The sequence below is a fragment of the Amphichorda felina genome, assembly GCF_050947745.1.
Source record: "Amphichorda felina strain 45539 chromosome Unknown scaffold_6, whole genome shotgun sequence".
Taxonomy (NCBI): Eukaryota; Fungi; Ascomycota; class Sordariomycetes; order Hypocreales; family Bionectriaceae; genus Amphichorda; species Amphichorda felina.
Window position 1 is genome coordinate 1557887 of NW_028145044.1, and position 25963 is coordinate 1583849.

General features: G+C 56.6%; 12 protein-coding genes across 12 annotated transcripts; 8 read left to right on the plus strand and 4 right to left on the minus strand.

The window, feature by feature from the left end:
* Nucleotides 1-1120: 1120 nt before the first annotated feature.
* Nucleotides 1121-1427, plus strand: ACO1O0_006340 (SANT/Myb-like DNA-binding domain-containing protein; the record flags this gene model as incomplete). The annotated part of the gene is made up of 2 exons (XM_083195733.1): nucleotides 1121-1350; nucleotides 1409-1427. 2 exons carry the CDS (start codon nucleotides 1121-1123, stop codon nucleotides 1425-1427), a joined length of 249 nt encoding a protein of 82 aa, XP_083048749.1.
* A 1679-nt stretch (nucleotides 1428-3106) lies between these two features.
* On the minus strand, nucleotides 3107-4162 carry TRM9 (tRNA (carboxymethyluridine(34)-5-O)-methyltransferase; the record flags this gene model as incomplete). The annotated part of the gene is made up of 2 exons (XM_083195734.1): nucleotides 3107-3912; nucleotides 4141-4162. 2 exons carry the CDS (start codon nucleotides 4160-4162, stop codon nucleotides 3107-3109), a joined length of 828 nt encoding a protein of 275 aa, XP_083048750.1.
* Nucleotides 4163-4743: 581 nt separating this feature from the next.
* On the minus strand, nucleotides 4744-6060 carry XYD1 (Gfo/Idh/MocA family protein; the record flags this gene model as incomplete). The annotated part of the gene is made up of 3 exons (XM_083195735.1): nucleotides 4744-5426; nucleotides 5485-5922; nucleotides 5997-6060. 3 exons carry the CDS (start codon nucleotides 6058-6060, stop codon nucleotides 4744-4746), a joined length of 1185 nt encoding a protein of 394 aa, XP_083048751.1.
* A 658-nt stretch (nucleotides 6061-6718) lies between these two features.
* On the plus strand, nucleotides 6719-7710 carry ACO1O0_006343 (NADP-dependent oxidoreductase domain-containing protein; the record flags this gene model as incomplete). Its single annotated transcript, XM_083195736.1, has 2 exons — nucleotides 6719-6991; nucleotides 7051-7710. The coding sequence occupies 2 exons, from the start codon at nucleotides 6719-6721 to the stop codon at nucleotides 7708-7710; spliced, it is 933 nt and encodes a 310-aa protein (XP_083048752.1).
* Nucleotides 7711-8344: 634 nt separating this feature from the next.
* ACO1O0_006344 (uncharacterized protein) lies at nucleotides 8345-8689 on the plus strand (the record flags this gene model as incomplete). Its single annotated transcript, XM_083195737.1, has 2 exons — nucleotides 8345-8419; nucleotides 8459-8689. The coding sequence occupies 2 exons, from the start codon at nucleotides 8345-8347 to the stop codon at nucleotides 8687-8689; spliced, it is 306 nt and encodes a 101-aa protein (XP_083048753.1).
* A 507-nt stretch (nucleotides 8690-9196) lies between these two features.
* On the minus strand, nucleotides 9197-10393 carry DYS1 (Deoxyhypusine synthase; the record flags this gene model as incomplete). The annotated part of the gene is made up of 3 exons (XM_083195738.1): nucleotides 9197-9274; nucleotides 9340-10119; nucleotides 10178-10393. The coding sequence occupies 3 exons, from the start codon at nucleotides 10391-10393 to the stop codon at nucleotides 9197-9199; spliced, it is 1074 nt and encodes a 357-aa protein (XP_083048754.1).
* Nucleotides 10394-12005: 1612 nt separating this feature from the next.
* Nucleotides 12006-17618, plus strand: ACO1O0_006346 (SANT/Myb-like DNA-binding domain-containing protein; the record flags this gene model as incomplete). Its single annotated transcript, XM_083195739.1, is given in 4 exon segments — nucleotides 12006-12010; nucleotides 12023-15314; nucleotides 15368-17283; nucleotides 17297-17618. 4 exon segments carry the CDS (start codon nucleotides 12006-12008, stop codon nucleotides 17616-17618), a joined length of 5535 nt encoding a protein of 1844 aa, XP_083048755.1.
* A 499-nt stretch (nucleotides 17619-18117) lies between these two features.
* DAD1 (DASH complex subunit Dad1-domain-containing protein) lies at nucleotides 18118-18446 on the plus strand (the record flags this gene model as incomplete). Its single annotated transcript, XM_083195740.1, has 2 exons — nucleotides 18118-18180; nucleotides 18258-18446. The coding sequence occupies 2 exons, from the start codon at nucleotides 18118-18120 to the stop codon at nucleotides 18444-18446; spliced, it is 252 nt and encodes an 83-aa protein (XP_083048756.1).
* Nucleotides 18447-19053: 607 nt separating this feature from the next.
* rho4 (P-loop containing nucleoside triphosphate hydrolase protein) lies at nucleotides 19054-20011 on the minus strand (the record flags this gene model as incomplete). Its single annotated transcript, XM_083195741.1, has 3 exons — nucleotides 19054-19422; nucleotides 19482-19685; nucleotides 19751-20011. 3 exons carry the CDS (start codon nucleotides 20009-20011, stop codon nucleotides 19054-19056), a joined length of 834 nt encoding a protein of 277 aa, XP_083048757.1.
* An 811-nt stretch (nucleotides 20012-20822) lies between these two features.
* On the plus strand, nucleotides 20823-21449 carry ELC1 (elongin C; the record flags this gene model as incomplete). Its single annotated transcript, XM_083195742.1, has 3 exons — nucleotides 20823-20992; nucleotides 21226-21366; nucleotides 21428-21449. The coding sequence occupies 3 exons, from the start codon at nucleotides 20823-20825 to the stop codon at nucleotides 21447-21449; spliced, it is 333 nt and encodes a 110-aa protein (XP_083048758.1).
* Nucleotides 21450-22091: 642 nt separating this feature from the next.
* On the plus strand, nucleotides 22092-23905 carry DBR1 (RNA lariat debranching enzyme; the record flags this gene model as incomplete). The annotated part of the gene is made up of 3 exons (XM_083195743.1): nucleotides 22092-22145; nucleotides 22210-22311; nucleotides 22373-23905. 3 exons carry the CDS (start codon nucleotides 22092-22094, stop codon nucleotides 23903-23905), a joined length of 1689 nt encoding a protein of 562 aa, XP_083048759.1.
* Nucleotides 23906-24652: 747 nt separating this feature from the next.
* Nucleotides 24653-25642, plus strand: MOB1 (Mob1/phocein; the record flags this gene model as incomplete). The annotated part of the gene is made up of 4 exons (XM_083195744.1): nucleotides 24653-25004; nucleotides 25062-25155; nucleotides 25215-25348; nucleotides 25401-25642. 4 exons carry the CDS (start codon nucleotides 24653-24655, stop codon nucleotides 25640-25642), a joined length of 822 nt encoding a protein of 273 aa, XP_083048760.1.
* Between the last annotated feature and the right edge of the window lie 321 nt (nucleotides 25643-25963).

Genomic DNA, 25963 nt, shown 5'->3' on the forward strand with positions numbered 1-25963 from the left:
CCGGCTCTCTTCTCCATTGTCTTTGTTGCTACCCCTGGAGTTTCTCACATCTGCACTGCACCGCGCCGCAGCTTGCCGACGTCGTCTCCCTAGCCGCGGATCCCAAAGCCACAGACCCCTACCGACATTTCTTGACGAGTCGCCCACCCTCGGATATACACCTTGGGTTCTCTTTCTGACTCCTCTTGAGACCTCTTTCTTCGATCTCCCGATCTCATCGCGTCAAGTTTGCTCCGCCATTTGACGTACACTCTTTATTATTGCCGCCGCCGCGTGCTGCTGTTTCCTCGACTCCTTTCTCACATCCCTTATTGGTTGACCACCACACCAGCCGTGCCCAATCACAAGGGTATTATCCTTCGGAAACAAGACTACCTACGCCTTTTAATACTACCAAGGAACAATTGGGGGACTGGTGATCTCTGCGACCTCCCTCCTCTCCTTTTCAGGGCACCGGACGCCGCGATTGTTGATGTCCGGGGCCATCCTCGACCGTCTTGTCAGCACAAACGCCTAGCATCATTACAACCAATCCTCTGGGGCTCTTCCTACACAGGAAGGCCAGCGGGACCATTTGATTCTGCTGCTTCCATCGGCCGTTCTGACATCACAGCCGTGCAACACACCCGTGCCTGTGGTCCGCTACGCGGTATTAGTGTCTGGGGAACCCAACAGCCCATCTAACCCGACTCACCAACCCCCCCCCCCCCACGAGAGGCAGCCAGAAAAGAATAAACGGGTTGAACGCCCAGCTGCGGATCTGGCTCAACTAAAGAGCCAGTCCTCGCTCTGCCTCTTGCGGGCAGAGTCGTCAGTGTCGTCGGGCGGTCTTGGTGGAAACCATCTGGACTTGCAGCGAGTTCCTCGGTCCCATGCCCGACAGGCCTCCACAGGCAATTTGAAGGGCAACAGTATCAACGTGGATCTCTCGTACATTCTTCGCGGCCCCGACTCAAATGAGGCTCCCGTCTCTCCTCCGACCCCGTTCAGACCAACGCCTGTGCCCCAACAGAGCACCGCATCGCCGGCTCCGCCTCCAGGCCGGCAGCAGCAGCCACCGACGGCCGCACATGGTTCACGCCCAATAGCACCAGCGTCTAGGCCCAGTGGAAGGCGCAGCATGCCTCCCCCAGGGCCAGATCAGCCGGCCAAGAAACAGAGCAAATGGTCTCCGGAGGAGGACGCACTGATCATTGAGCTTCGGGGCAGTGGGATGAAGTGGGAGGACATCTCCAAGCATCTTCCTGGCCGAAGTGCTATCAGCTGTCGCCTTCATTACCAAAACTACTTGGAGAGACGGAGCGAGTGGAGCGAGGAGCGCAAAGACAAGCTCGCACAACTCTACGAAAGGTAAGCAGGTCTCATCGTCATGCTCTTGGGGACTGTAGGCAAATACGTTGATTTGCAGGACCGTCAACAAAGACTAATTCCACGACAGGTTCAAGGCTGATATGTGGGCAAAAGTCGCCGAAGAGCTTGCGGTCCCCTGGCGAGCCGCCGAAGCGATGCACTGGCAGCTTGGGGAACAAGACATGGCAAGAAGAGCAGGAGTGGTTCCGTTTTCTCTCGCAGCTGTCAATGCGGAAGCAAGTGCAGCTAGTCGTCGTAACTCTCCATCTCGCAGCCAGCTGTCACACTCGCACTCGCACCTGCAACCCCAGCGACACGGAAGTATGCCTCGTGAGCCCCGAGAGATGAGCGCACCGCCTCACCGCGCCCTGTATGGACGAAACCTACAACCATCATCAGGAAGACCAGGGTCTCAGACGGCTGGCCCACGACGAGAGACGACGATGCCTCCCCCCTCACACCCAGGGATGCCGGAACCAGGGGAGGTGACCTACATTTCGATGCCGACACTGGCCCCTATACAGACACCGGGGCAACCTGCCGGTGGAAACTATTTGCCCAGCATCGCGGAGCTGACGACTGGCGTAACGCCGTACGGCGGGCAGACACCGGGGCCGGGGAATGGCGCTGGCTCGGGACCATACCACGGTGGATATGTACCAGTCAGTGTGGGATACCGGACGATGGGCAGTCCGTCAACAAAGCGGCCGGCGAGTCCAGAGGAGGTATACGGTGAACCTAGCCATAGACGGCGCATGGGCTGAGCCTCATTGAACCGCGTCTGGACGTGGCTACCCGCCAGAATATTCTTCCAAGATCTTCTCCTTTTCTCACGGCCCCTTTTCCGCATATAAACCGGGGGCATTGCCACACTAGGCAAGGCTATTCACATGGAAGGCCGCTGTTACTGCGGCTGCATTAGGACTATGGATGCCCGATTTCGCAAATTTGGGATTTGTGTTTTTTCCCCTTCATGACGAGCGAGGACTGAGCGATCGACATTGTGCAAAAAAAGAGCGGAGGGAGGCATATTGTTTGGCGAACTGTGGAGTGCATCTTTATTGACTGGATTTGATAATGGCATCGGCAAGGGGTATGGCATGGAAGGGCTCGGATGGCATGATTCTCTTCACTGATATGTGTTTAGCTCCTTCATCTTCTTCCTTTTTTTCTTTCTTCTTTTCCCTTTGTATCTGTATGGCTAGAGGCGCAAGGGACTTGGGGGGTAGAAGGGAAAAGACAAAGCGAGAGGGGCATCCAATAACCACAGCAGCTTACATTTTAGAAGAGACAGCAGCATCATCACAACGCAAGATACCACCGCTAGGGGGTGACGTCGACAGGAAGCATTTGTTTGACGCAGCATACTTGTGTGTCGTGTGAGGGTCTTCAATATCCAAACGTGCCTATACCATTTTGTCTGGAGGGGGTGGGGCCGGTTCTAGAAAGGTGTGTCGTCTGTAGTGAACTTGGTACTACTACCTGATTGTGTCGTACGTCTCTTCGTGGTCTAGTGTACTAACTCTCGGTGGCGCATCTGCCGCCGCTACGCAGGCAAGCATACAATACATAGTACAAGTAGGCCGATCGATTCTGTGGCACGTGGGACATGCATGAGGTGGGCAGCATTCTGGGGAGTGGCGTTCACTTGTCCTCCCTCCACAGGCCGCTAAAGAGTGAAATCGCATGCCAACTACTAGTATTACCTACGAGCCACGTGGGAGGGGGAGGGGGAGGGGGCGCACACATTTTCGGGTCAACGATAGTTCTTTTGCTGCTCTGGACGCTCTCTACTGCAAATGACCCACCAGTTGTCCCTCTCGTAGCCGCTGTCGAGGACGACCCCGCCCGCGGCGACCACGTCCTCCTCGAGCTCGCCCTCGCGGAACAGGTGGTAGTAGCGCTGGTAGGTGGCGTCGGGGCGGTCGCTGCCCTTGGGGGCGCGCATGACCCAGGGGACGAGGGTGTCCTGGTCGCAGCCGTCGTGGAAGCCGCGGCGACTGGAGGACTGTTCGAGGGCCCAGGCGAAGACGAGGACGGGGGCCTGAGGCTGGGCGCAGGCAAGCAGGGCGGCGACGGCGGCGCGGCGGCGCGGGCGCGTGGAGAGGTGGTGGACGACGGCGATGCTGATGACAAAGTCGGCGCTGGAGGGGCGGTAGGGAAGGTGAAGGCCGTCGGCTACGAGGGCCTCGGCCGGGCTGGAGGAGTTGGGGGCGTAGTGGCGGGAGCGGGCGAGGCGGACGAGCGACTCGCTGCGGTCTGATCCCAGGAGGTGGACACGCGGGTTGACGTCGAGGTACTTGCCGTTACCACAGCCGACGTCGAGACCGACAGCGCCAGGAGGCTGGGCCAGGAGGAACGAGGTGACGAGGGGCCAGGGCTTGTGACGCGTGGCGGAGAAGTGAGGCGCGATGGCCTCGTAGACGGAGTGGACGTGGGTGGACTCGTAGGCGTCTGGCGATTCCGAGGGCGAGCTGGGCTCGTCTGCTTGTGACGACATGGTTATGGTGAAGGTTTGTGAGCTGGTGGTGATGCAGAGGGGTGTGTCGATAGGTTCGCCGTCTGGAGAAGGACGTCAGATGCGGGGACTGTGCGCGATGACGATCCCCCCGGGATGGTTTCAGGCCCTGGTGCTCGTGACTCGTGGCTTGTGAGCTCTCAGCGTCGTGGGTCAGGGGATGAGCATTGGGCGTTGAGCTGAGTCGAGAGCGGGCGTTCAAAGAAGGTTGGAACTGGAAGGTTGTGAAGGTCGAGATGGGTGGGGCGAGGAATTTAGCATGTCTCACTTACTGTCCTCACTGTCTGAGGTCATGGTCAGGTCAATGCTCACCACGCTCACTACACTCACCATGCTCAACATGGGTGATATCCAAAATACCCTTCTACTAGTCCCTGGAGGGTTTCTGGAACCAGAAACAACACTGGTGAAACCAACTCGATGAGTCTGCGCAAAAGCCATGACTCGGGAAGTCGCTGACGGGCAGGGCGGGTACAGTATGAACAACGTGGCACATCGAGGGGGGACATCAAAGAGACGGCCCGGGACGCGTGGGTTACGGCATGCTCCCGTAGCCGGAGCAACCCTGGACAGGCTACAGCTCCGGAATCTCCCCCGGACTGCCCTGGACCCAGCCGCTCGGGCTGCCCGACGCTATTCAGAACCCAAACGCGGATCACGGCTCACATGCATCCTCACACGGATCATCTCGTTCGGGAACATGCGATGGCACGGGCCTCGATTCTGGAGCGTCTGGCGAGTTATGGACCGGGCTAGATTCATGGGTGTACCAAGTACTTCATACTACGTGGTTCGAATCTAGATTGACCTGTTATGTGACCCTAACCCCGACAGACCCTTGCCGACCAGGGGTATTATTGCCTGTTCTGGTAACTTCACCTCCCGCCGGTGTTTAGCGGGCTCTTGGGATCATACACATCCGTCGTGATGCGCTCTGGGTACTGCACGTCGCCCTGCTTGAGCACCGTCTCCATCGTCTCCATGATGACAATGCTCTCCGACCACGGCATCGTCTCGCTTTCGACCTTGCCGTCACGAAGGCACCGCGCGCACTCGTCCGCCTCCCAGAACATGCCATGGCCCCAGCCACCGCGTTTCGGGTCCGTGGGGATCGGGCAGTCCACCACCTCGACCTTGCCGGCGCTGTCCTTCTTGATGACTCTGTACTGCGGGGGTCGGAAGGCTTGCGGCATGACCTGGATCTCACCCTCGGAGCCCTGGATGCGAATCGACGGCCCCGCACTCTCGGTACCATCTGGATCCGACGCCACGCGCAGACTCGTCGTAGCCACACCCATCAGACCATGCTCCGGGAATTGGCAGATGATGCTCGTCTGCTCGTCGGCACCCGTCCTGTACTTGTTTATGGCCGACACAACCTTGGGGGCTTCCTTGTCCTTCTCTGGCTGCGTGTGGTAGAGCGTTTGGAAGATCCAAGTGAGAGAGTAGATACCCAAGTCCAGAAGCGCACCTCCGGCCAGGTCTATGTTCACCATCCTGTTCGAGTCGTCAAAGCTGAGCGTGCCGTCAGGATTGCTGTTACCGAAACTCAAGTCGGCTGTAGTCATATAATCAGTACCGGCTTCACCAGAGAGTAATAAGCCCTGAGCACCTACCGAATGTGCGGTAGACCTTGCCAATGGCACCCGATGTGATGAGCTCCCGGACCTTGATGCTGAGAGGGAAATATCTCGTCCAGACAGCCTCCATGAGGAACAAGTTCTTAGCCTTGGCTGTGGCGACCAGCTTCTTGGCCTGCGCGGCCGTGACTGTGAGTGCCTTTTCGCAGAGAACATTCTTGCCGGCCTCTAGACAGAGCATCGCGTTCTGGAAGTGGTGACTGTGAGGAGTGGCCACATAGATGATGTCAACGTTGGGGTCGGCGACGAGCTCGCTGTATGACCCGTACGTCTTGGCGGAGCTAGGACCGTCGATGGCCTGGATGAACTTGGCCGCGGATTCCGCCGAAGTAGAAGAGGCGACGGCGACAATCTCGTGGCGGATGTCGCTGACTCCGCGGATGGCGGGGTCAGTGAGAAGGTCCTTGGCGAAAGCTGTTTAGCAGAGCTTGTCAGTAGGCATCCCATTGAAGGCTCGAATGATGGATCTAGTGCTGGCGGGTTCTCACTCTTCGCGATGCCTCCAGTAGCCAAGATACCCCATTTTAGGGTGTAGGGAGTGCTGGACGCCATCTTGAGTACAGGTTGTTTGAGAAGGTCAGATAGTCAAGATCTAGCTGAGGGAAAGCTCTGTAGCTGTGTCCGGGCAATGGAGGGAGGGGTCTCGGGTCTTTTTTAAAGCTCCACGCCGGGTAAATAGAACGCTGTGCCTAATAGTTGGTCCTTGGATGACCTCAGCTCACTAAAAGAGGAGCTACTGCAGTATTTCTGCGGATCGTGCCTTCCTAGGGACTGTTTTGAAGTAACGTAGCCAAGGTGAAGTAACCCACGTTGCTACGGCGGCTCTTCCCCGCCTTCTAGTGAAAGGTGGGGGAATTGACTTGCGCGATAGCTCCAGGAAGGTGCGACCTTACAACGTCATTCGCTCCGCTTCAGGTACCTTATTCAGAATCTCGAAGAAGCAATCCTGGAAGTTGAGTCGCTGAACCATCAAGTTGGGACAGTGGAATGCGCCGTATTGGAATCACATTCAACGCACTCATCCTTCCCACTGTTGAATCCACCTCACCGACGAAGGGAGAGAGGGAAACCACACCCCGCCTTTGAACACCCGGCACCATCAGAGTATCGCGACACACATCAAACTGTTTCTCGAAAGCGATCACCAGCGGTTCTTCTACTAGTGGAAGCACTAGAACAGCAGCGGAATTCGGGTACTTTATACGCCGCTATGGCTTCGCCGAACATCGGAGCCCAAGCGTCACGTCTGGCAAGGGACCTCACCCTCAGCTCGCCGTCAGCAACCAAAAGTACGATTCCCAAACTCATCTATGGAACCGCTTGGAAGAAGGACCAGACGGCCGATCTTGTGTACAATGCGCTCAAAACAGGTTTCAGGGGGATCGACACGGCCGCCCAACCCAAGCACTATGATGAGGCAGGCGTTGGCATAGGTGTCAGGCGAGCCATCACCGACGGCATCATCAAGAGAGAAGACCTCTTTGTGAGCCATTCCTCGTTGACCGCCTACCTTGGGGAAGCTCTGACAGTTAATATGGATAGATCCAAACAAAATTCACGGCCCCAAGAGGGCAAAGCAACATTACCCCTTACGACCTTGATGCATCCCTCGTAGACAAGGTCCACCAGTCAGTGCAGTCGTCACTACGCAACTTCACGATCGAGGGCCAGGAGCCATACCTCGATAGCCTAGTCATGCACTCGCCACTTGACACCCTACAGGACACACTCACGGTCTGGAAAACGCTAGAGACCTACACACCGCACACAATCCATAACCTGGGCATCTCCAACGTGACCCTTCCCGTCCTGCAGGTTATCACGCAGCGAGCAAGCGTAAAACCTGCCGTGGTGCAGAACCGGTTCCATGATCAAACGGAATTTGAGGTTGATATGAGGGCCTTTTGCAGAGAGAACGACATTGTTTTCCAGTCCTTCTGGACTCTCTCAGCTAACCCGGCACTGCTGAGGAGCCCTCCTGTCTCCAGGGTGGCCCAGGAGGCCGGAGTTCCCGGCCCAGCCGCCTACTACTCACTAGTTCTGGGGCTAGAAGGCATTACGGTACTGGATGGGACTACAAATGAGGTGCATATGAGGGACGACCTCGAGGGCATCGAGAAAGTGGGCGCCTGGGCCGACACAGAGGGGACTTCGTGGGCTATGGCGCTCAGCGCTTTCAAAGAATTAATTGGTGAATTATAAACTTGGTCATTTTTTGGTCATTTTTTTTTTGGTTGATAGTGCTATTGAAATATTTAGCAGACTAAGAATGTATTTAATTCGGTAATGACCCGTCTCCTGGGTAGCCTGCAAGAGTCCCGACTCCTTGTGGCACATGGGGGAGAGGGCACGCTCGGCATACTCCATTGCGATTCAGAATGGGCAGACACAGAAATGCCCAGCGAAACTTTTTAGAATAGGAAAGGACGTGATTAAATGTGTAATTGATAGTCTTGTGCATTTCTTCGTTTAAAATGTAATAATTTGGAGATTCCTCGCTGTCCCTTTGTCTAACAATTTGGGCCCTTATGTAGAGTGTCCAGCTCAACAAGGTACTGTTTTAATGATCTTTATGATGTGATTCAAGCCACCTTCTACCAAATCCTAAAGCTAGAGATAAAAGAGGGCTGAAGCTTAAAATACCGTTGAATTTCGCAGTATAAAAGCACTGCAATTTCCAAAGTCAGAAGGGCGCTCAATCGTATCCACGCCCCCAACCGTGGACGTTCGTTCACATAGTTTCACTGCAGTAGCTCATATTGCTCGTCGATACTGACCATTAATTCTGCCAAAAACCACATACACTAAGTCTCCCTCTTCTTTCACCATATACACCATGAGTCGCAGGAACTCCGAGAAGCCTCAGCGCTACGACCCTGACCCCTCCCAGCACAAAATTGAGGGGGCCGGCGTGAGTAAGAAGAAGAAGAAATCTCCCAGGACACCCAAGTTATCTACTATTATTGAGGACAAGTCCACTGGGTCCGGAGATCTGGAATCCCGTGAATTCCAGGAAAACACCATGAAGTTCATGCAACAGTTGAGTCAGAGCGGACTATTTTCATTTGCCCTTGCCAAAGAGATTACAGAAAAGGAAATTGAACAGAAAAGGCAAAAGGAACCCGATACTGAAACAAAGGAATCTAGTTTCGAAATAACACCGAAAGAGTCCGACAAGTAGATGGTGGCGCACGTCCTCTGCAGTCACCTATATATATGCACACGGCATACTGCTCGTTGTGCGTCAAAGGCTCGTTATGTCGATTCTGGGAGTCAACAGCACAGCTGACTATGCCGAATACGCGGAGACCATATGATGCTCAAGGTACCTCCTGAGGTTTCTATTGGAAGGGACGGGAAACCACAGGGCCCTCAACTGGGTGGGAAGCTGGGGGTATACTGGGCAACCCCCAGCTTTGCTGGTTCGCAGATTACCAGACGACAACAATGTGCATTGCCAAGCAACTGTTTATACTGGCAGCTCGCATCCTTGAAAATAATTTCATCCAAGGGTCAGGCTAGTTGGGGGTTTGAATAGGACACATGGGTCACTAGCCCAGATGATCGATTTTCGATGAAAAGGGGCTTAAACGGGGTGTTGCTTTTCGTTGTCAACAAGAACAATTGGAGGAGGGTATACATTGCGTAACTAGTGAGTAGAATTCTTTTGGATTTTTAGGCGTTTCTTCTATTTGGGATCCGTGTTGCTTCTTGCAAACGTGTTGGCTACTATCAGCGGGAAGCAAGTTGTAGCCTCAACGTATACCTAAAAGAGATGTCAGACTCACTTCAGCTCACGCGTTTTTTTTTAATAACAAGAACTCTACTCACCTTGACACTGTCTGCATCCATCTTAATCTTGCCCCACGAGACGGCCTCATCTGGACGTGCGCCGGCATCGCTGCCGTCAAACTCCTGGCCCGTGTTGATGTAGACTGCCGACTCGGCGCCATTGCGCATGAGGCATGCGTTGGCAATGTGGTGCTTGACGACGCCGCCGCCGAGGATGATCATGCCGGCTCTCTTTGCGCGCACGGACATGGTGTTGATGCGGCGGATGTCCTCGACAAGGTCAATCTTGAGCTGCTGCGGCGACGACTTGAACGTGTGGAAGTAGAGCATGTCGCCGAGGCTGCCATCGGTCAGGGCGGGGCAGAAGACGGGGATGTCGTTCTTGTAGGCCCAGTAGTAGACGGAGCGCTCGTCGTTGATCTCCTTGCCCAGGCGGTGGATGACCTTGGATGGGGTCCAGTTGATCTCGCTGTCGGTGCCCTTGCTGGCCTCCTGCTCCTCAAGCATCTTGTCGAGAATGGGCACCACCCAGTCTTCGAAGGCGCAGTAGTTGGCGTTGGGGACGACGAGGTTGCCTATCCGGTTGAGGCCCTTCTTGCGCAGGTCGGAGCCCACGGCACTAAAAGAGGAGAGGTACGTGTCCCCGAGGCACTTGATGAAGTCCTCCTCGATGCCTCCTGCGGTGGTGACAATGGCGGATACGTGCTTGTGCTCTACCAGCCATCTGAAGATTCCCCTAAGGCCGGATGAGATCAAGTTGGATGTATATCCCAGGAAAATTGTTGTCTTATCCCCTGTCTCCGGATCGCGCCATTCTCGCTGCGGTGAAATATGAGCACAGTCACACTTAAAAATGGTGCAGGGCATCGCAACTTACCATGCCGTTGATGATCCTGACAGCCTCGCCTATTGATGAGGCCTGGAAGCCCATGTGACTCATACCCGACAGCAGGTCTTCGGCTGTGATGGGCCCTTTCAACTTGTTAAAGTCAAAGTCCTCGACCTGCTGGGCGCCCTCAGGCATTTCCTCGGACTTGACGAGAACGGCATTCTTGGCCTCTGAGGGAGGCAGGTTCTCATTTTGGTCGGCCATGGTTCCAGCGGTGATTTTCTTCCTGGACTTTTACGCAATATCCTTTCTCAATGAGATATAATCGAAATTCGAAATGTCTCTGAACCAAAGAGATCGTGGACCGTTGGTGAGTGGGTGTAGTCGTTTTTGGTGGCGTTTGAAGTTCGCAGCACCGAAGTACGTACCTTTTTCCTGTCGACCCCACCGTCGACCACTTTGGCACGCTTGTCTACCCTGGGCCTAGCGCACAGCACGTTGGCGCACATTCCCGCTCGGGCGTTGACAGTGTTGGGCATCAGCCACACCTTGAATCAGCCGCCACGATTCAGGATTCATGGTCCACGAATGGCATTCACGCATTGTGGATTGGGTATGGGGCTGACCCGCGCCGGGGGCCGTTCTTCGATCTTGAATCCTTCCCTCTCCATCCTACCTGGTGTCCAACTCTGCAAAACAAGCCCTCTCATCACCTCTCAATCTCTCTGGCATTTCCCCAGCGGCCGCCGCGACGACTTGGTGATCCATCCCCCGTTTTGGCGGGCCGGTCCTCCTCCCTTGCACTGCGCGCTGCACCGGCCACCAACGTAGCCGCGACCAAAGGATACGTACAATTCCGCCTGCAAACAGACTTCCTTGGGGCTTGGCCACCCGGCTGGGTTCCACCACCCAGTGAGAACCACTGTCGACAGGCCAGACGACCGCCAGCGAGATCCCGCCTGATCGATGCCCGTGTGGATTCTAGCAAACGTCTACCACTAGTTCATCTCTGGATGAGAATAGTGCTCGCTAAGACGGGTGTTCCGTGGCCGTAGGCTGCCATTTCACAATGTACGTCCCAACTTGATCAATTACCCAGCTGTTGGATGCCATGTCATCACGTTGTCAGCCACACAGGGTGCACCGCGAGCCCATGTAGATCGCACTTCCTCCAGCTCTGCCGTTGCTGACGACGCGACTTCACTCTAGGGCTTCGAGATACCGCTACGACCCCGACCGACGGTCCAGATCGCCAAGGGACCGCTCCCCTGATCGTTTTGACGGCGACAGGCGGCGGCCTCCGGTAGCCGACATGAGGCCTAACTCGTCGGCTTTCCAGTCGAACCGCGATGTTTTCGGTGATGGTCCGCGAAGAGAGCCGCCTAGGGGGCCGAGGGCTCTTATCGATCCACCCAGCGGGCCGCGAGGTGGTTTCGGCGGCGACTTTAGAGGCCGCGGCCGTGGAAGGGGTCGAGGTTGGTCTGCTCGGGACGACAGCAGAGACCGCGGCCGGGACAGAGACATCGACTTTCGCGACCGCTATCGCGATGACCGGAGTAGAGAACGCGAGCGTGACCGAGACAGGGATCGCGACTGGCGCGATTCGTACAGGTCGAGACGATCGCCTCCCCCTGGACGGGTTAGATCACCGCCACGTGATTTTCGCGACCGAGAACGAGAACGAGAACGAGACGGACCCCCAGGACCGGAGGCGGACAGGTCGCGCCGCAATTCTAGAGATGGCGGTCCTCCCTCGGTAGGATCTCCGTCTTCGGACTCGCCTTTCAACGGTCCACCTTTGCGCGGCGGCGGGTTTGGTCGAGGCCGAGGCCGTGGAGGAAGGGGAGACTGGGGCCCCGACAGGACCCGTGGCAGGATGCCGTACGACGACAGAGGAGACCGCTACCCCCGGAGTCGCTCTCAGGAAGGGCGCTGGGGACGTGAGCGGGATGACCGAGATCGAGGGGACCGGTACCCTGAGGCCGACTTGAGGCGTGATCCCCGGGATGATCGGGACCGCGCCGGAGACCGGGATCTCTTCCGGGCGAAGATGGAGGCTCGAACAGCCAGTGTCCAACAAGAACCGGCATCACAGACTAAAGAGGTCTCACCTCCTCCTGTCGCTCCATCCGCCCCTGCGTTTGGGGCAGTACCAAATCGTGCTGACGGGCCTCCCGGTGCGGGCGGGACGGGGAAAGCACCGCCTACCGCTCCGAGAGCGTTCGGCGAACGCCAGGCTCAAGCCCAGGAGCTCCCGAACGCGCCCATGGGACTTTCGAAGTCCACTATCTCGGATGGGCCCTCGATACCCGTGGGGCCTCGCGCGCAGCAGCAAAAAGGCCAGCGTCCGTCCAGCAAGCAGTGGATCAATCCGAATCTTAAGAAAGCTCCAGACTCGCCCAAGATGATGAGAGGTCAGAGCTTCCAACAGCCACGCCCAGGGGCTCCTCGTCGCGACAACGCGCAGGTGGACCACTTTATGGACGAGAGGCGACCTCGGAGTAGTGATGGTAAGGCAGGCTTCGACTCGATGGATACAGGGAACAGGCGACGAAGTCACCACAGTGCAGAGCCCGGTGAGATCACGTCCAGGTCAGAGGATGAAACCCCTGGAAAGATGGAACCAAACGACAGACGAACGAAGCTGCTAGACCGCGACCGCGAAGCCAGAGATGGCCCCCGAAGACCCATCGCGGTCCCCGTGGCCCCCGTGGCTCCTCGCCTGGAGACCGAACCCCGTCGAGCCCTGAAAGAACCCTCAAGATGTAAACGAAAGCACCCCATTGTGAAGGCAGTAAGATTTGCAGTGCCGCCAAAACCCCAACTCGTTGCAGCAGACCGGGACTCGGAGTCTGACGACGACGAGGACTTGGCCGACTACTTCAAGATGCAAATCGAAAAGACGGAGGCGGAGTTGAACAAGTTGCAAAGACCGAAACTCCCCTTGGAAGTTGTAGCGCGCTTTGCATCCATGTCTCACGGAGCAATGGTCAAGATTCTCAGTGAGAAAGAGGGCCTCGAAGAGATGCTCGGCGAGATTCCAGAAGGCGTTACTATTCCGGGTGGGAAGGAGAAATCACAATCTCCCGTCCGAGCTGAAGGTGAAGCGGTCCGCGATGCGGCTTCGGAAGCGGTGGATATACCTGAGATAGCCATGGGTGGGGCTGACGAAGCCACTTCCAAGGAGGCCCAGGATGAAGCTGAGGCTGAATCAAGACTCGCGAAACTCGAGCTTAAACCTGAGGAGATGGAGGTCGACGGACCGAGCGCTGAAGTTCCTGCGGCGCCGAAAATCGAGCTGGAGGCTACCGATGACTCGGCAACAGTAGACGAGCCAACGACAGCAGTACCGCACTTTACATCGACCGACGAGCGGGTTGGCCAACTCCCTTCTGCCGAGCAAATACTTCCCGCGACCCATCTTGCCGCACCCATGGAGACGACGGAACATGGGTCGAAACCGCTTAGCCCGCCCTCTCAAGTGGAGGACGAGGGCGACGAGGACGAGACCGAATCAGAGGAGGAAACATTCATCGACGCCTCGACTGTCCGCCAGTACATGGCCACGCCACCCATCGATAGTCTCCCGACATTGGATGTGCAACCTTGGGATAGGGACAGAGATTTTCTGTCGTCTCTGGGTAGTGACCCTTCGGTGGATGATTATATCCTTAGTCACCTCCAGAAAGTTCATCTAGAGAAGACGACGGAGCAGAAGCACGACCAGGAGATTTACGCCGAGAGCTACATCAGATATCTGGAATTCACCCGGTCGAACGACCCCGTGGCTACTAAGAGCAGGGATAAATCACGGGGCCATGCGGCGGACGCTGGCAGCCCGGCAACACCGGAAGCAAAGCCCGAAGGAGGGCGCAGCGCCCGACGGTTTGCATCTGAGCGGGATCTTGAGCGAGTTCTGCAAGCCTCCATGCGAGAAGAGGATGAACGTCGTGAACGAGAGCTCCGGATGCAGAAGGAGAAGTATCGCGGCGATAAGGAAGCTGTGATTCCCAACATGTACTGGAACAAGGAGGAAAAGGCGGCAGTGCAATTCCTCGACACTTCTGGCTATGTGCCAGTTAACAAACTGGTGTCTGCTTGGAAGGTGCTTCCACCGGTCAATAATTTCACGCAGGAGGAACACGAGCTCTTTGAGAAGCGGTATCTGGAGCTGCCGAAGCAGTGGGGCAAGGTGGCAGAGGCTATACCGAACCGAGACTTTGGCACTTGCATCCAGTACTACTATTTGATGAAGAAGACGCTCAATCTCAAGGAGAAGCTCAAGCGGCAGCCTAAGAAACGCAAGAGGGGTGGGCGAGGAAAACAGAGATCCAGTGCACTGGTGTCTGAGCTTGGAAACGCAGAGACCGAGGGCGACGACAATAACAATAACAGCAACAACGACAATGGCGAGAACGGCGAGAACCGACGTCGCCCTCGTCGCGCCGCCGCTCCTACATGGAACTTCGAGCAGGCTACGGAGAGCGAGAGTGGAACTCCAGTTGGCACCCCTGGTCGTCGTGGCGCTGCTGGCGCATCGAAGGGCGATCAGCCTGAGAAGGTGGATGGCAGGCGAGGGCGAAAGAAAGGTGCCGCCAAAGACAAGGACAAGACTCCCAAACCCAACCAGACGCTCGCTGCTGCTCCAGCCCCAGCTGGGAGGTCGCGCTCCCGATCGGAGAATAAGGGGCCACAGAATCTCGAGGTCCATGCAGGCATGTCTGGGGATGCTCATCGTCTCCCGACACATTTCGAGCAACTGCAGCTGCAGCAGCTACAGCAGCAGCAACAACAGCAGCAGCAACAAGTGCAACAGCAGCAACAACAAGTGCAGCAGCAGCAGCACCAGCCGGCCGGCATCCAGCCTCCCTTCTCGGTCAACCAGCCTCACCAGCTACCAGTGCAGGCTATGGACCGTCCTCCGCCCCTGGTCTCGTCGTCGATTGCAGATGTGATGGCTCCTCCATCTCTCCGACCAGAGCCGCCGCCCCCGCCACCTCCTCAGCCAGCCATGACCACGTTCAACTTGGGCCAAACGCAGCCGCAACCCGAGCGCAAGGCCCCGACACAGGCATCGAGCTACTGGAGTGTTTCTGAGTCGAACGACTTCCCCCTCCTGTTGAAGGCCTTTGGGTCAGACTGGACTGCCATTGCGGCTCACATGGGATCCAAGACGGCCGTCATGGTATGTTCCGCCTCCGTTCCTGCTCTCTCGTGATACTGATATTGCCGTTCCAGGTCAAGAACTATTACGTCCGACAGAAAGACCAAGGCAAGACCGAGTGGGAGGATTTCGTCCGGGAAGCCGACTCCAAACGCGACCGAGGTGAGAAGAGGCCAGACCCGCCGCAACCGTCTATTGGTGGTAGGGGCAAGAAATTCGATACCTCGACAGCCAGTGTCTCGAGGCCACTGGCCGCAGCTCTCGGCACCATGGAACTGCCGCCAGAGCCAGTCCAGCCTAAGGTAGAGGCACCTGGCCAGCAGGCACGAGCTCAGGGATATCCCAGCTACGCCGTTCCCATCGCCCAGGCGCCTCAGCAGCCACCAGCACCAGGAAACGGCCAGAAGCCGCTGTCGATGCAACCTGGCCAGCACCCGGTCCAGCCGGTGTCTCAGGCTATGTCACCAGCCGCGGCGCCCTCTCTGCGTGCCCCTATGCAGTCCTTTGGATTCCCTGAACGCGAACGAGAGCAGGTTCACCAGACACATCAGGCGCACCAGGCACATCAGGCGCACCAGGTGCACCAGGTACAGCAGGCGGCCCAGCGCGTTCCGTTGCCACAGAAGGCGACCCCTTCGCAAGCCGATGTTCCTCGCCACCTAACGTCAGCTCAGCCCCTGCATCCTTCGCATCCAGAGAACACGATGGAGCGTCAGAAAATAGAGATCTTGCAGCAGCAGCAGCAGCGACGTGATGGCGAGAGGGACAGGGAGAGGGAGCTTGAACGAATGGAGAGGGATCGGGAACTCGCCCGCCAAGCGGAGCGACAGTCGATGAGGGCCAGACCGGAGCCGGAGCTGGCTCCCCAGCGACATTACGAGCCTTTGGGAGGCCATCGCCAGCCGGCTTATGCTCCACGAGGCGATCCGTCAAGAAGCGACCCGCTATCCCTTTCTCGACACCCACAGGAACCGCCTCGCCATGGACCGCCTCAGCCGTACCAGCCACACACCTCGTCCCAGCAGCCCCTGAGAGGTCTCCTGAGCGATATGCCTCCGGCATCATCACCGCCGCCTCTGGCACCACCTACGTCTCGATCCATGTCAGCCGTCCCTCAAGTCCGGCCGTCTGGCCCTCCGTCAGATGTCTACCGCACTTCGACCCCCCAGCCATCAACACCTGCACCCCCCGCTAGACCAGCACCGGAACCGAGGAAGTCCAACATCATGTCGTTGCTGAATGACGACCCTCCGCCACAGCCAAAGCGCGTCAGCGACGTGTCGGCGAATCCTGCTGGACCGTCGCCGCCTCCCCCACCGCCAGGAACGGGACGCCCTCAATCTGTACAACAGCCACCCTCGCAGCTACGTCGAGAGTCAGAACCGTATTCGCCGTACGGACGACCGCACTCTGCAGCCGCATCCGCTATGCCCTCACTAAAACCGACGTACAACGCGTCACCTGGGCCAGGCCCGCGATCCTCGCTGGGGATGCCTGTTGAGTCGCCATCCTCAGAAAGGGACTACTACCGACCGCATTCATACCAGCCGCCGGCCCACCAGAGCAGTGTTACAGACTCCCCCCAGACAACCCATCGGTACCCTGCGCAGCCCGGTCAAGCGCAATATCAGTCCCAGGCGGGATACCCGACTCCCTATGGCTCAGTATCTCAACCGCCCCCCGCCTCGTCGTCACCGCCGCCTCAGTTTTCGCTCCATGGCTCTGCCTCAAGGCCCAGAGAGTCCTCTCTTAGCAGCCGTGACTCTTGGGCGCCTCAAGGCCACCATCAGCCTCCGTCTAGCATGCAGCAGCCAGGGAGCTGGGGTCCTCAGCCTCCTAAGACGTCGCAGGCCCCTCCTCCATCCCAATCATGGGCAGGCCAGCATAGCTCCGGGCCACAAAAGGCTAGTACTCCGACAGGCGCATGGGCAACAGCGCCGCCTCCGCACCAGCCTCACCCCAGCCTTCGAGACGACAGGGGCCCGCCAATGTACGGGTCTCAGCAGCAGCAACAGCAGCAACAGCAGCAGCAACCACCGCCTCCTCATCAGATGCAAGGGCGCTATGCGCCGCCGGTATCGCGTGGCCCTGAACCCGTCCCTCCTCCAGCTCAGGCCTACCCACGATATGCCTCCACGCCAGGGCCTGGGCCAGGGCATCCACCGCCACGGGATCCTAGAGACATGCCAGGTCGCAGCTACACCCCAGCTGGATACGATCAGCGTGGGCCTCCCCAGCCACCCGGGCCTGGGTATCCGGGTGCTGACCCCAGGGACATGCAACTCCGGGATCCCAGGGACCCCAGAGATCCGCGAGACATGGTAGGCGGTGGTCTTCGGCCTCCGCAGCATCAGTATGATCGGCACCCGGATCACTATGGACGATGAGGTGATTTCAACGCTAAGCAGAGATAGTCTGGATGTTCCAGGTTGGATTGGCCGATAAGGCATGACTCGTTTTCGATTTCTGTTTTTGTATATATACATGGCACGAGTACTAGTAGTTTGCAGGGTCGTGGGAGGCGTCAATGGCAAGGTAACCAGTTGGGCAAGGAAGCTCTATCATATAGGCAAAAACATTTGTATTTGTTCCTCTTTTTAAAATCATCCATCCACCTATTACAATCCCTCTAAAACGCCGTGTCCTCAATATCGTGTTTCCTCAAAATCGCGTTCGCCAGTAATGTCCATTAATCATGCCCCGCCAACCATGTATAGACCGAAACACATAAGCGACCCCACCACCCACCCACCCCATCGTCGCGTCGTCCAAACGCGCCTCCAGCATCCCATTTAAGAACCTACAATCACGTCAACCCGCCAGCATGGAGCGCGAAAAGACCTACTTCGAGGAGCAGCGCGAAGCCCTCATAGGCGAAATCGCCATGGTACGGCTCCCATTCCCCCTTTCCCCTAGGGGCCTTCCCCCAGCGAAGCTAACCCGCCCCCGTGCGACACACCGCAGAGCTTCGAGCACGTCCTCGCCAACATTAATAAGCTTAACCGGTCGCTCGAGTCCGTCATCGCCGTGGGCAACGAATTCTCCTCGGTTGAGGCGCTCTGGTCACAGTTCGAGAACGTCATGGCCAAGGACGAGGAGGGCAAGGGGGGAGACCAGCAACAAGAGGGGGGGAAGAAGGATGAGGCGTCGTGAGAATAGCGAGTTCCTTGAGATATCTCCATTATGGGTAGTTCAGGGCCATACCAAGGCGGTGGATTAGGAGAAGCAGTCGGCGAGAATATCCCGTCGAGGAGTAGAGGAGAGGACGATCACATCAAGGCCAGTCATTATATCACGAAGTCACGATTCACAAGTTACACGGACGAATATATCGGAAAATAATCTTTAACTTGCTATCCCATCCCAAACCAAACAGTGTCATCATGCTGCTACAAAAGAAATGTTGAAAACATCTGCCGGTGAAGGCAAGCTTGAACCTCTTGCTCAGGCTTCACCTGCAACCCGCTTGGATCATTCAAAGGCCCGGCCGAGAGCCTTTCAAAGATGGCGCCTTCCCCTCCGTATATACCTGTCATTCTGGCCATGTTCAGTCGAGATGCATCTGCAGTTTGAGGGTCCTCAGCCCTCCTCTCCAACGTCTGCTGCGCCGGCATCTCGCACATTGCCTCGTTGCGGTGTGCGTCTTCAAAATGTGTCGTGACGAAAAGTCGAAAGATTCATGCGTTGGTCATTACAAAGTGTATCCTGCGAGCCACAGCCGCCATTCCCAGTGGGGCTCGGGATTGCCCCAGGGGCCCTCTCAAAGAAATTGACACTTTCTCTTCTTCCTCTTAGGCACCCCTACGCCGGGCATCGACACTGACGGCCGTGCCTGGCTAGCCCTGGATGGTGGACCAGCTGACGACTCCAGGTTCTTGCGGTCATTAGCCACAACAGTCAGGATAGCACGCTCGAAGATTTCATCGACACCGCGCATCTCCTTGCTGCTGCACTCCATGTACTGGGCGTTCATCTTCTTAGCGACGGCAAGACCCTGCTCTGAGGTCACCGGGGTGAGCCCCTGAGTCCTGAGCATTTCGATGCAGGTCTTCTTGTGGCGGAGGTCCGACTTGAGGCCGACGAGGATAAGGGGCGTGTATGGGCAGAAATGCAGCACTTCGGGGTACCACTAGGAAGGCATTAATTAATCTATCTGGTTATAGGGGACGGGTGGAGGGAGGAACGTACCTTGTCCAGTACATTGTCGAGCGAGTTCGGGCAGTCGATGGCGAAGCAAACAAAGATAAGGTCCGTCTCGGGGTAAGAGAGTGGTCGCAGACGGTCATACTCTTCTTGACCTGCAGTGTCCCATAGAGCCAGCTCCACTGTCTTACCGGAGGGTGGATGCACTGGGTAGGTAATGTAGTTTTCAAAGACGGTCGGGACGTATTTCTATGCCCCTGTTAGCGATGGCGTCGGGGCGGAAGGTTTGGGCGCCGGTGCTCAGCAATTCTCACCTCTGGGAAATAACCCTGGCTGTAGCTAATCAGCAGACAGGTCTTGCCACAGCCGCCATCGCCGACGACAACAATCTTCTTCGAGTATGTTGGGGGCTCCGTGGCTTGTGTGGCCGCTGACTCGCGACCGCTTAATGAGCTCTGAGGGGTGGTGGTAAAGGTGCCTCCGCTGGATCGTGCGCGCTGATGTTGGCGAGACTGCTCGTGGCTGCTACTGCTGGCCTGGGCGTAATGGGAGTTGCGATACTGATACGACGACATTGTCGGGTGGCAAGGCTTTGAGGGTGTCTCGGGAGCGTATCTCGCTCAAGAATGTGGGTGACCCTCGGTCCGTATCCGTAGCTTCGGCGGGCGGATCTGCTAGCCGTTGCGCTATGTCGACGCTTAATCGGCTGTAGTATATTGTGCTGATGCAATTTGACGACGACGCAGTGTGATGTCCAAGCTAGGATACAATGGAAGTGTCGTTGATGAAAGGCGAGCTGGTGTAGAGGCGAAATGGGAGATGTAAATGGTGGCAGGTAGTTTACCTTTGGAATGGAAGGAAAGATGGTGGATGACGGAGGGTTGGGAAGGGCCAGAGCAAAGGGCGGCAAGAGCACACGAATCATAGTGGCATGGGCACCTGATGACGGGAGCGCATGAACTGGGCTTGAGTCAACAAAGGGGGTCGTTGGAGGGGCAACCACCTACTAGGAAGGAGCTGCCCGTCCTGAGCCGCAGTGCGGTCACTGGTGGCCCGTGCGCAGCCTAGAGTTATCGGTCGCACCAAATTTTCCACCCACAGCCACTCATCATGCAACTTCCAAGAAACTTCACACTTTTTGCACTTCCACTACCCTGATCAGCTGAACCACAACTCGAAGCCGGCGCACCAAACCGGGATCTTCAATGCATTCGGCCTAGACGGGTTCCCAACTGCCGGATACACTGCCACCTGGGTTTGCGAGCATCTCAAGCAAGCGCTTGGTGCAGACGCAGACCTAGTCGCTCTTCACGGTCCTCGCCATATCACGCTGCGCGTGTTCCACGGACTCTAAGGAAGCAGACCCTCGCAGATACGTCCTGCATGATGGAATCAAAAGCTCCGAGCAAGTATATCACCCTCGTCTCGGGCGACGGCTTCGAGTTTGTGGTACTGCGTGAGGCCGCCATGGTCAGCCCTATAATAAAGGGTATGCTTGACCCCAGGAGCAGCTTCGCCGAGTCCAAGACGGCTCGTTGCGTCTTTCAGGAGATTAGGTGAGTCCTCTCCGCTTATCTATGTCCATTACCTCTTGTTCTCATCACCATCCATTCACGCATGGAAAGATGAAGAAATTATTTTGCCATGTTCTTCTTGACGAAACCCTTACACACATTTGCGCGTTTCGATTGATTACCCACTACACTTGACCTGACCATGCTCATTCCTTGCGATCATTGCTGGTTATATGGAGACATGGAAGCAATCGATGCTAATGCCCGCCGGTTAGTGCCGTGGTTCTCGACAAGGTTGTCGAGTATTTTCATTATTGGTATCGGTACCGCCACAGCGATGACGTGCCTGACATGGATATTCCGGTAGAAATCTGCCTCGAGCTACTTGCAGCTGCAGACTATCTGGGACTAGACCAGTATGTGATTCCGGTAACATGTTACCGGCATACTGAGGTTCGACTCTAACAAATTGTCCAGGGCAAACATCAACACGAAATAATGATAATGAACCACATAAAATAGGTTACGCATGGGCGTCTGGCGTCGACAATTTTCGGGCATCTTTGTTTCTCCAAAGAGGCATTGGGCAACCAAGGGCAGGCAGGCATGAATAATGAACCCCCTCCCGGCTCTAGCTGAGCTATGTTCTCTGATACAACGTTGGTGTGCGTCGATGAGGCGATGTGCGAAGTCAAGCCCCGGAACACACCACCGCTCCGCGGCACCTGGTCCCCATTTCAGCATATACGTTCTTCTCTATATCTCTTCCGTGGGTTGAACGTCTATTAGAGATGGAAGATTGATGCATTTTTTGCAGCACCCTCTCACTCTGCGTGGCTCATTTGACGCATTGAGTTTTCGCTTTTTCTGCAGGGGCACATGCCAGTGATGTTTTTCCCAGGACGTGATAGCGCGAATTGAATAGCAAAATGTTACATGAACGAATAAATAATTTCCCAGTGAAATCGCTGCACCGAAGCCCTTGACGTGACGTGACAATGGCCTTTTTCCCGGAAAGTCAACGTGGTGGCGGTATGAAGGATACATCCATACTTCGTACATTTCGTAGCACTGGTGATGAAAGCTGAATCCTGCACCTCCAGGCCCTCCCAACGACATCAACCCATGACTTTGCAAACACATGGCCGCCAACACTTTCGAGGCCCAGGGCGTCCGGGTCGCCATTGAAGGCTGTGTATGTCGACTTCCACCGCTTGATTAATTCTCAGTGGGCTGCGGTTTGCTCACTCGGTTTGCAGGGCCACGGCACCCTCGACGCCATCTATGCGTCCGTCTCCAAGTCGTGTGAGGTCCGCGGATGGGATAGCGTCGACCTCCTCATCATAGGCGGCGACTTCCAGGTACGCCAATTCCCTTAAGCCCTTGATGCTAGGTGCTCGCTTGCTGACGGGTATGCCACAGTCCGTCCGCAATGCTGCAGACCTCACCGTCATGTCCTGCCCCGTCAAGTACCGCCAGCTGGGGGACTTCCCCAAGTACTACGCAGGGGAGGCCAAGGCGCCCTACCTGACCATCTTCATTGCCGGGAACCACGAGGCCAGCTCGCACCTCTGGGAGCTGTACTACGGCGGCTGGGTGGCCCCCAACATCTACTACATGGGCGCCGCTAACGTCCTCCGCCTGGGCCCCATCCGCATCGCGGGTCTGTCCGGCATTTGGAAGGGCTTCGACTACGGCAAGCCGCACCACGAGCGCCTCCCCTTCAGCCAGGACGAGGTGCGCTCGTTTTACCACGTGCGCGAGGTGGACGTCCGCAAGCTGCTCCTCATCCGGTCGCAGGTTGACGTTGGCCTGAGCCATGACTGGCCCCGCGCGATTGAGTACCACGGGGACGCTGAGGGGCTGTTCAGGAAGAAGAACTTCTTTCGCCAGGAGTCTATTGACGGCACCCTAGGCAGCGTGGCGGCCAAGTATGTTATGGACAGGCTGCGGCCACCGTACTGGTTCTCCGCCCACATGCACGTCAAATTCCCTGCCCTCAGGAAGTATGAGAAGCATGAGGGCGCGGAAGAGGCCGTGGAAGCCGAGAAACAACCTCAGGGGCCAGCCCCAGTCACGGCCACGGCTACGGAGGCTAACCCTGACGAGATTGATTTAGACATGGACGACGACGATGACACGAAGGCAGACGAAAGCGGCAAGCATCAGGAGGGAGAGGGGGAAGCAGCAAAGCGTGGGGGTGATGGGGGAGAAACAAATGAAGAGACGAATGAGGTGCCGGATGATTTGAGAGCACAGCTACCAGCGTCCTTTGCACGACCGCAATCAAAAACCAAGAAGACACCAGGACAGCCCGTACCAAAGACGATCCCTAACAAGGAGGTAAGGTTTCTCGCACTCGACAAGTGCCTTCCAGGGCGTCACTTTCTTCAGCTCTGCGACATCAAGCCTCACGACCCCGAGAGTCTTGCCCAGCATCCCCCCAGCGAAGAGGGCCCTCGATTCCGGCTGCAGTACGATCCGGAGTGGCTAGCAATCACTCGCGTCTTCCACGGATCGCTCCAATTCGGCGATGCCACAGCACAAACGTCCCCAGATTTGGGGGAGGAGCACTACGTGCCGCTCATCGAAGCGGAGAGGCAGTGGGTGGAGGAGAATGTCGTCAAGAAGGGAGGATTGGATATTCCGGACAACTTTACCATCACAGCGCCACCATATGTTGCCGGGACGCCCGAGATTGTCGAGGAGCAGCCCGAGGAGTACACCAACCCGCAGACAGTCGCGTTCTGTGAGCTTATGGGTATCGAGAATTTCTGGGATGCCAGCGCAGAGGAGAGGGCCGAGAGGAGAGCCAGAGGACCGGCACCGCCTACGGGAGGAGGATTCCGCGGTGGTGGAAATCGGAATAGAGGCGGGAGAGGCGGCGGTGGAGGCAGAGGCCGGGGCCGTGGGCGAGGAGGAGGACGTGGTGGTGGCAGACGAGGGCAATGGTGATATGGAGGGCCTCGCTTATATGTCATGTATCGTTTAACTGGGCCATGTTGGGAAAACGGTGGTTTATGGGACATAACTAGTACTAGGATGGGTTGGAAGTGAGAGTTGTCCCTACTCATGTATTTGATGCTGAGGACGAGGTCTAGCTGCTGCTATAGTCACCAGCACCTGACTTCACAACAGCTTTCCCACCACCACTATAAGAACCAACTGCCGCTTTGGACTTAAGCTAATATATTTCGCTAGATGCTACAGATTGTACGAGTAATGCAATCCAGTCGTGAGATGTTAAGGTCGGACTAGTTCAGGGTAAGGCACTCCATTTCAGCTGAAAGAGGCGCCTAGCAACCAGCCCAAAGGGGAAATTAAGTAAACACCACGCAACCACCCTCTGGACCTTCTGCGACAGCCCAACTCTTGTCCCCCAGCAGCATCAACGCATCGTCCAACGTCCACCTCTGCATCGCCCATAGAACACGAACCCCCCCAGCTTCAGGAACAATATCGCCTTCCCAGCTCCCACTCGCCATTATTTGTTGCCGACGCCGTCGACGGTGCGCATTTGATCCCAAGCAATCTTCCCCCACATCACCCCGCTAACCGCTGGAATGCAGCTCGTCGACCAGCCTGTCGACCAACCCGTCGACCATCCGACTCGATATATCCCGCCGCCTCCAACACCGCTGCCATGGCCCACCAGTTTCTCACAACCGTGTTCGTCCTCCTTGTCTCCCGCTTGCTCTTCCCATGAGCTTTCTGTTCCGTTATCTGAGCCCCAAGTCTCTCGGGACCATGGTGCTTGTCGACAATACTACCACTGTCCCCGTCTACACAGACCCTCCCTCCCCGCCGCCATCCGTCCCAGAACCTCCTTCCACATTCTCTCTCCCGGGTGGCCTGATCTCTGTTGCTAACCTGAGGATTACCCCGGACAGTAACCAGCGGACCAAGAACCAGTTCCGTCCGCGCCTGGGCAAGGGCGGCGCGACAAGCTACCAGCTCCGACAGTATGCCGAAGTCACACTAGGCGGAGGAAGCTTGAGGAAGGTGGTCAAGCTCCCAGAGGGTGAAGATGAGAATGAATGGCTGGCCGTCAATAGTAAGTTTCTCCAGCCAACTAGGCGAGAACCGAGCCAGTCTCTGACTCTGTGTGCAGTGGTCGACTTCTACAACCAGATAAACCTGCTCTATGGCGCTATTACCGAGTTTTGCTCCCCACAGTCGTGCCCCGAGATGAAGGCAACGGACGAGTATGACATGGCCAATTACTAGCATGATTAACGTCGGGAAAGGTGGCTGACCGAAACAGGTTCGAATACCTCTGGCAGGACAGCGAGAATTACAAGAGGCCCACAAAGATGCCCGCCCCGGCTTATATCGAGCAGCTGATGGCCTGGGTTCAGTCCAACATTGACAACGAGCAGGTCCTGCCTAGCAAGATTGGTATGTCCTGCATGTTAGACTTTCCAGGGCGCAAGCGTCTGACCGGCTCCAGGTGTTCCCTTCCCCAAGTCCTTCCCGGCTCTGGTCCGCCAGATTTTCAAGCGCATGTACCGAGTCTACGCGCACATTTACTGCCACCACTACCCTGTCATCCGGGAGCTGGGTCTAGAGCCGCATCTTAACACCAGCTTCAAGCAGTATGTGCTCTTCATCGATGAGCACGGCCTGGCCAGCGGACGCGACTACTGGGGTCCCCTAGGTGATCTCGTCGACAGCATGTTAAAGAGCGACTGAAGCGCTTCTGTGCACGATACAGGGGTTCAAGACGTCATTGGGAGCAGGCATGGTATAAGTCATTTCGGACTGGGCGTTCAGGATATCCGGACGGGTAATGAGCATGATGTGTTTTCATGACGAAAGGCAGGCGACGGCGACCACGTATTGGCTTGGGAGACTTTACTCATAGAAGGTTTGCATGCGACAAGTTGGTGTTTTTTTCTTCTTCGGTTCGGCAGTGAGATGACATACGAATAAAATAGTATCACAAGGATGCTCTGTGTCTGCGTACTAACTAGTTGAGCTGGTCTGTTAAGGCTTCAAGAGTCGCGGTTTAGG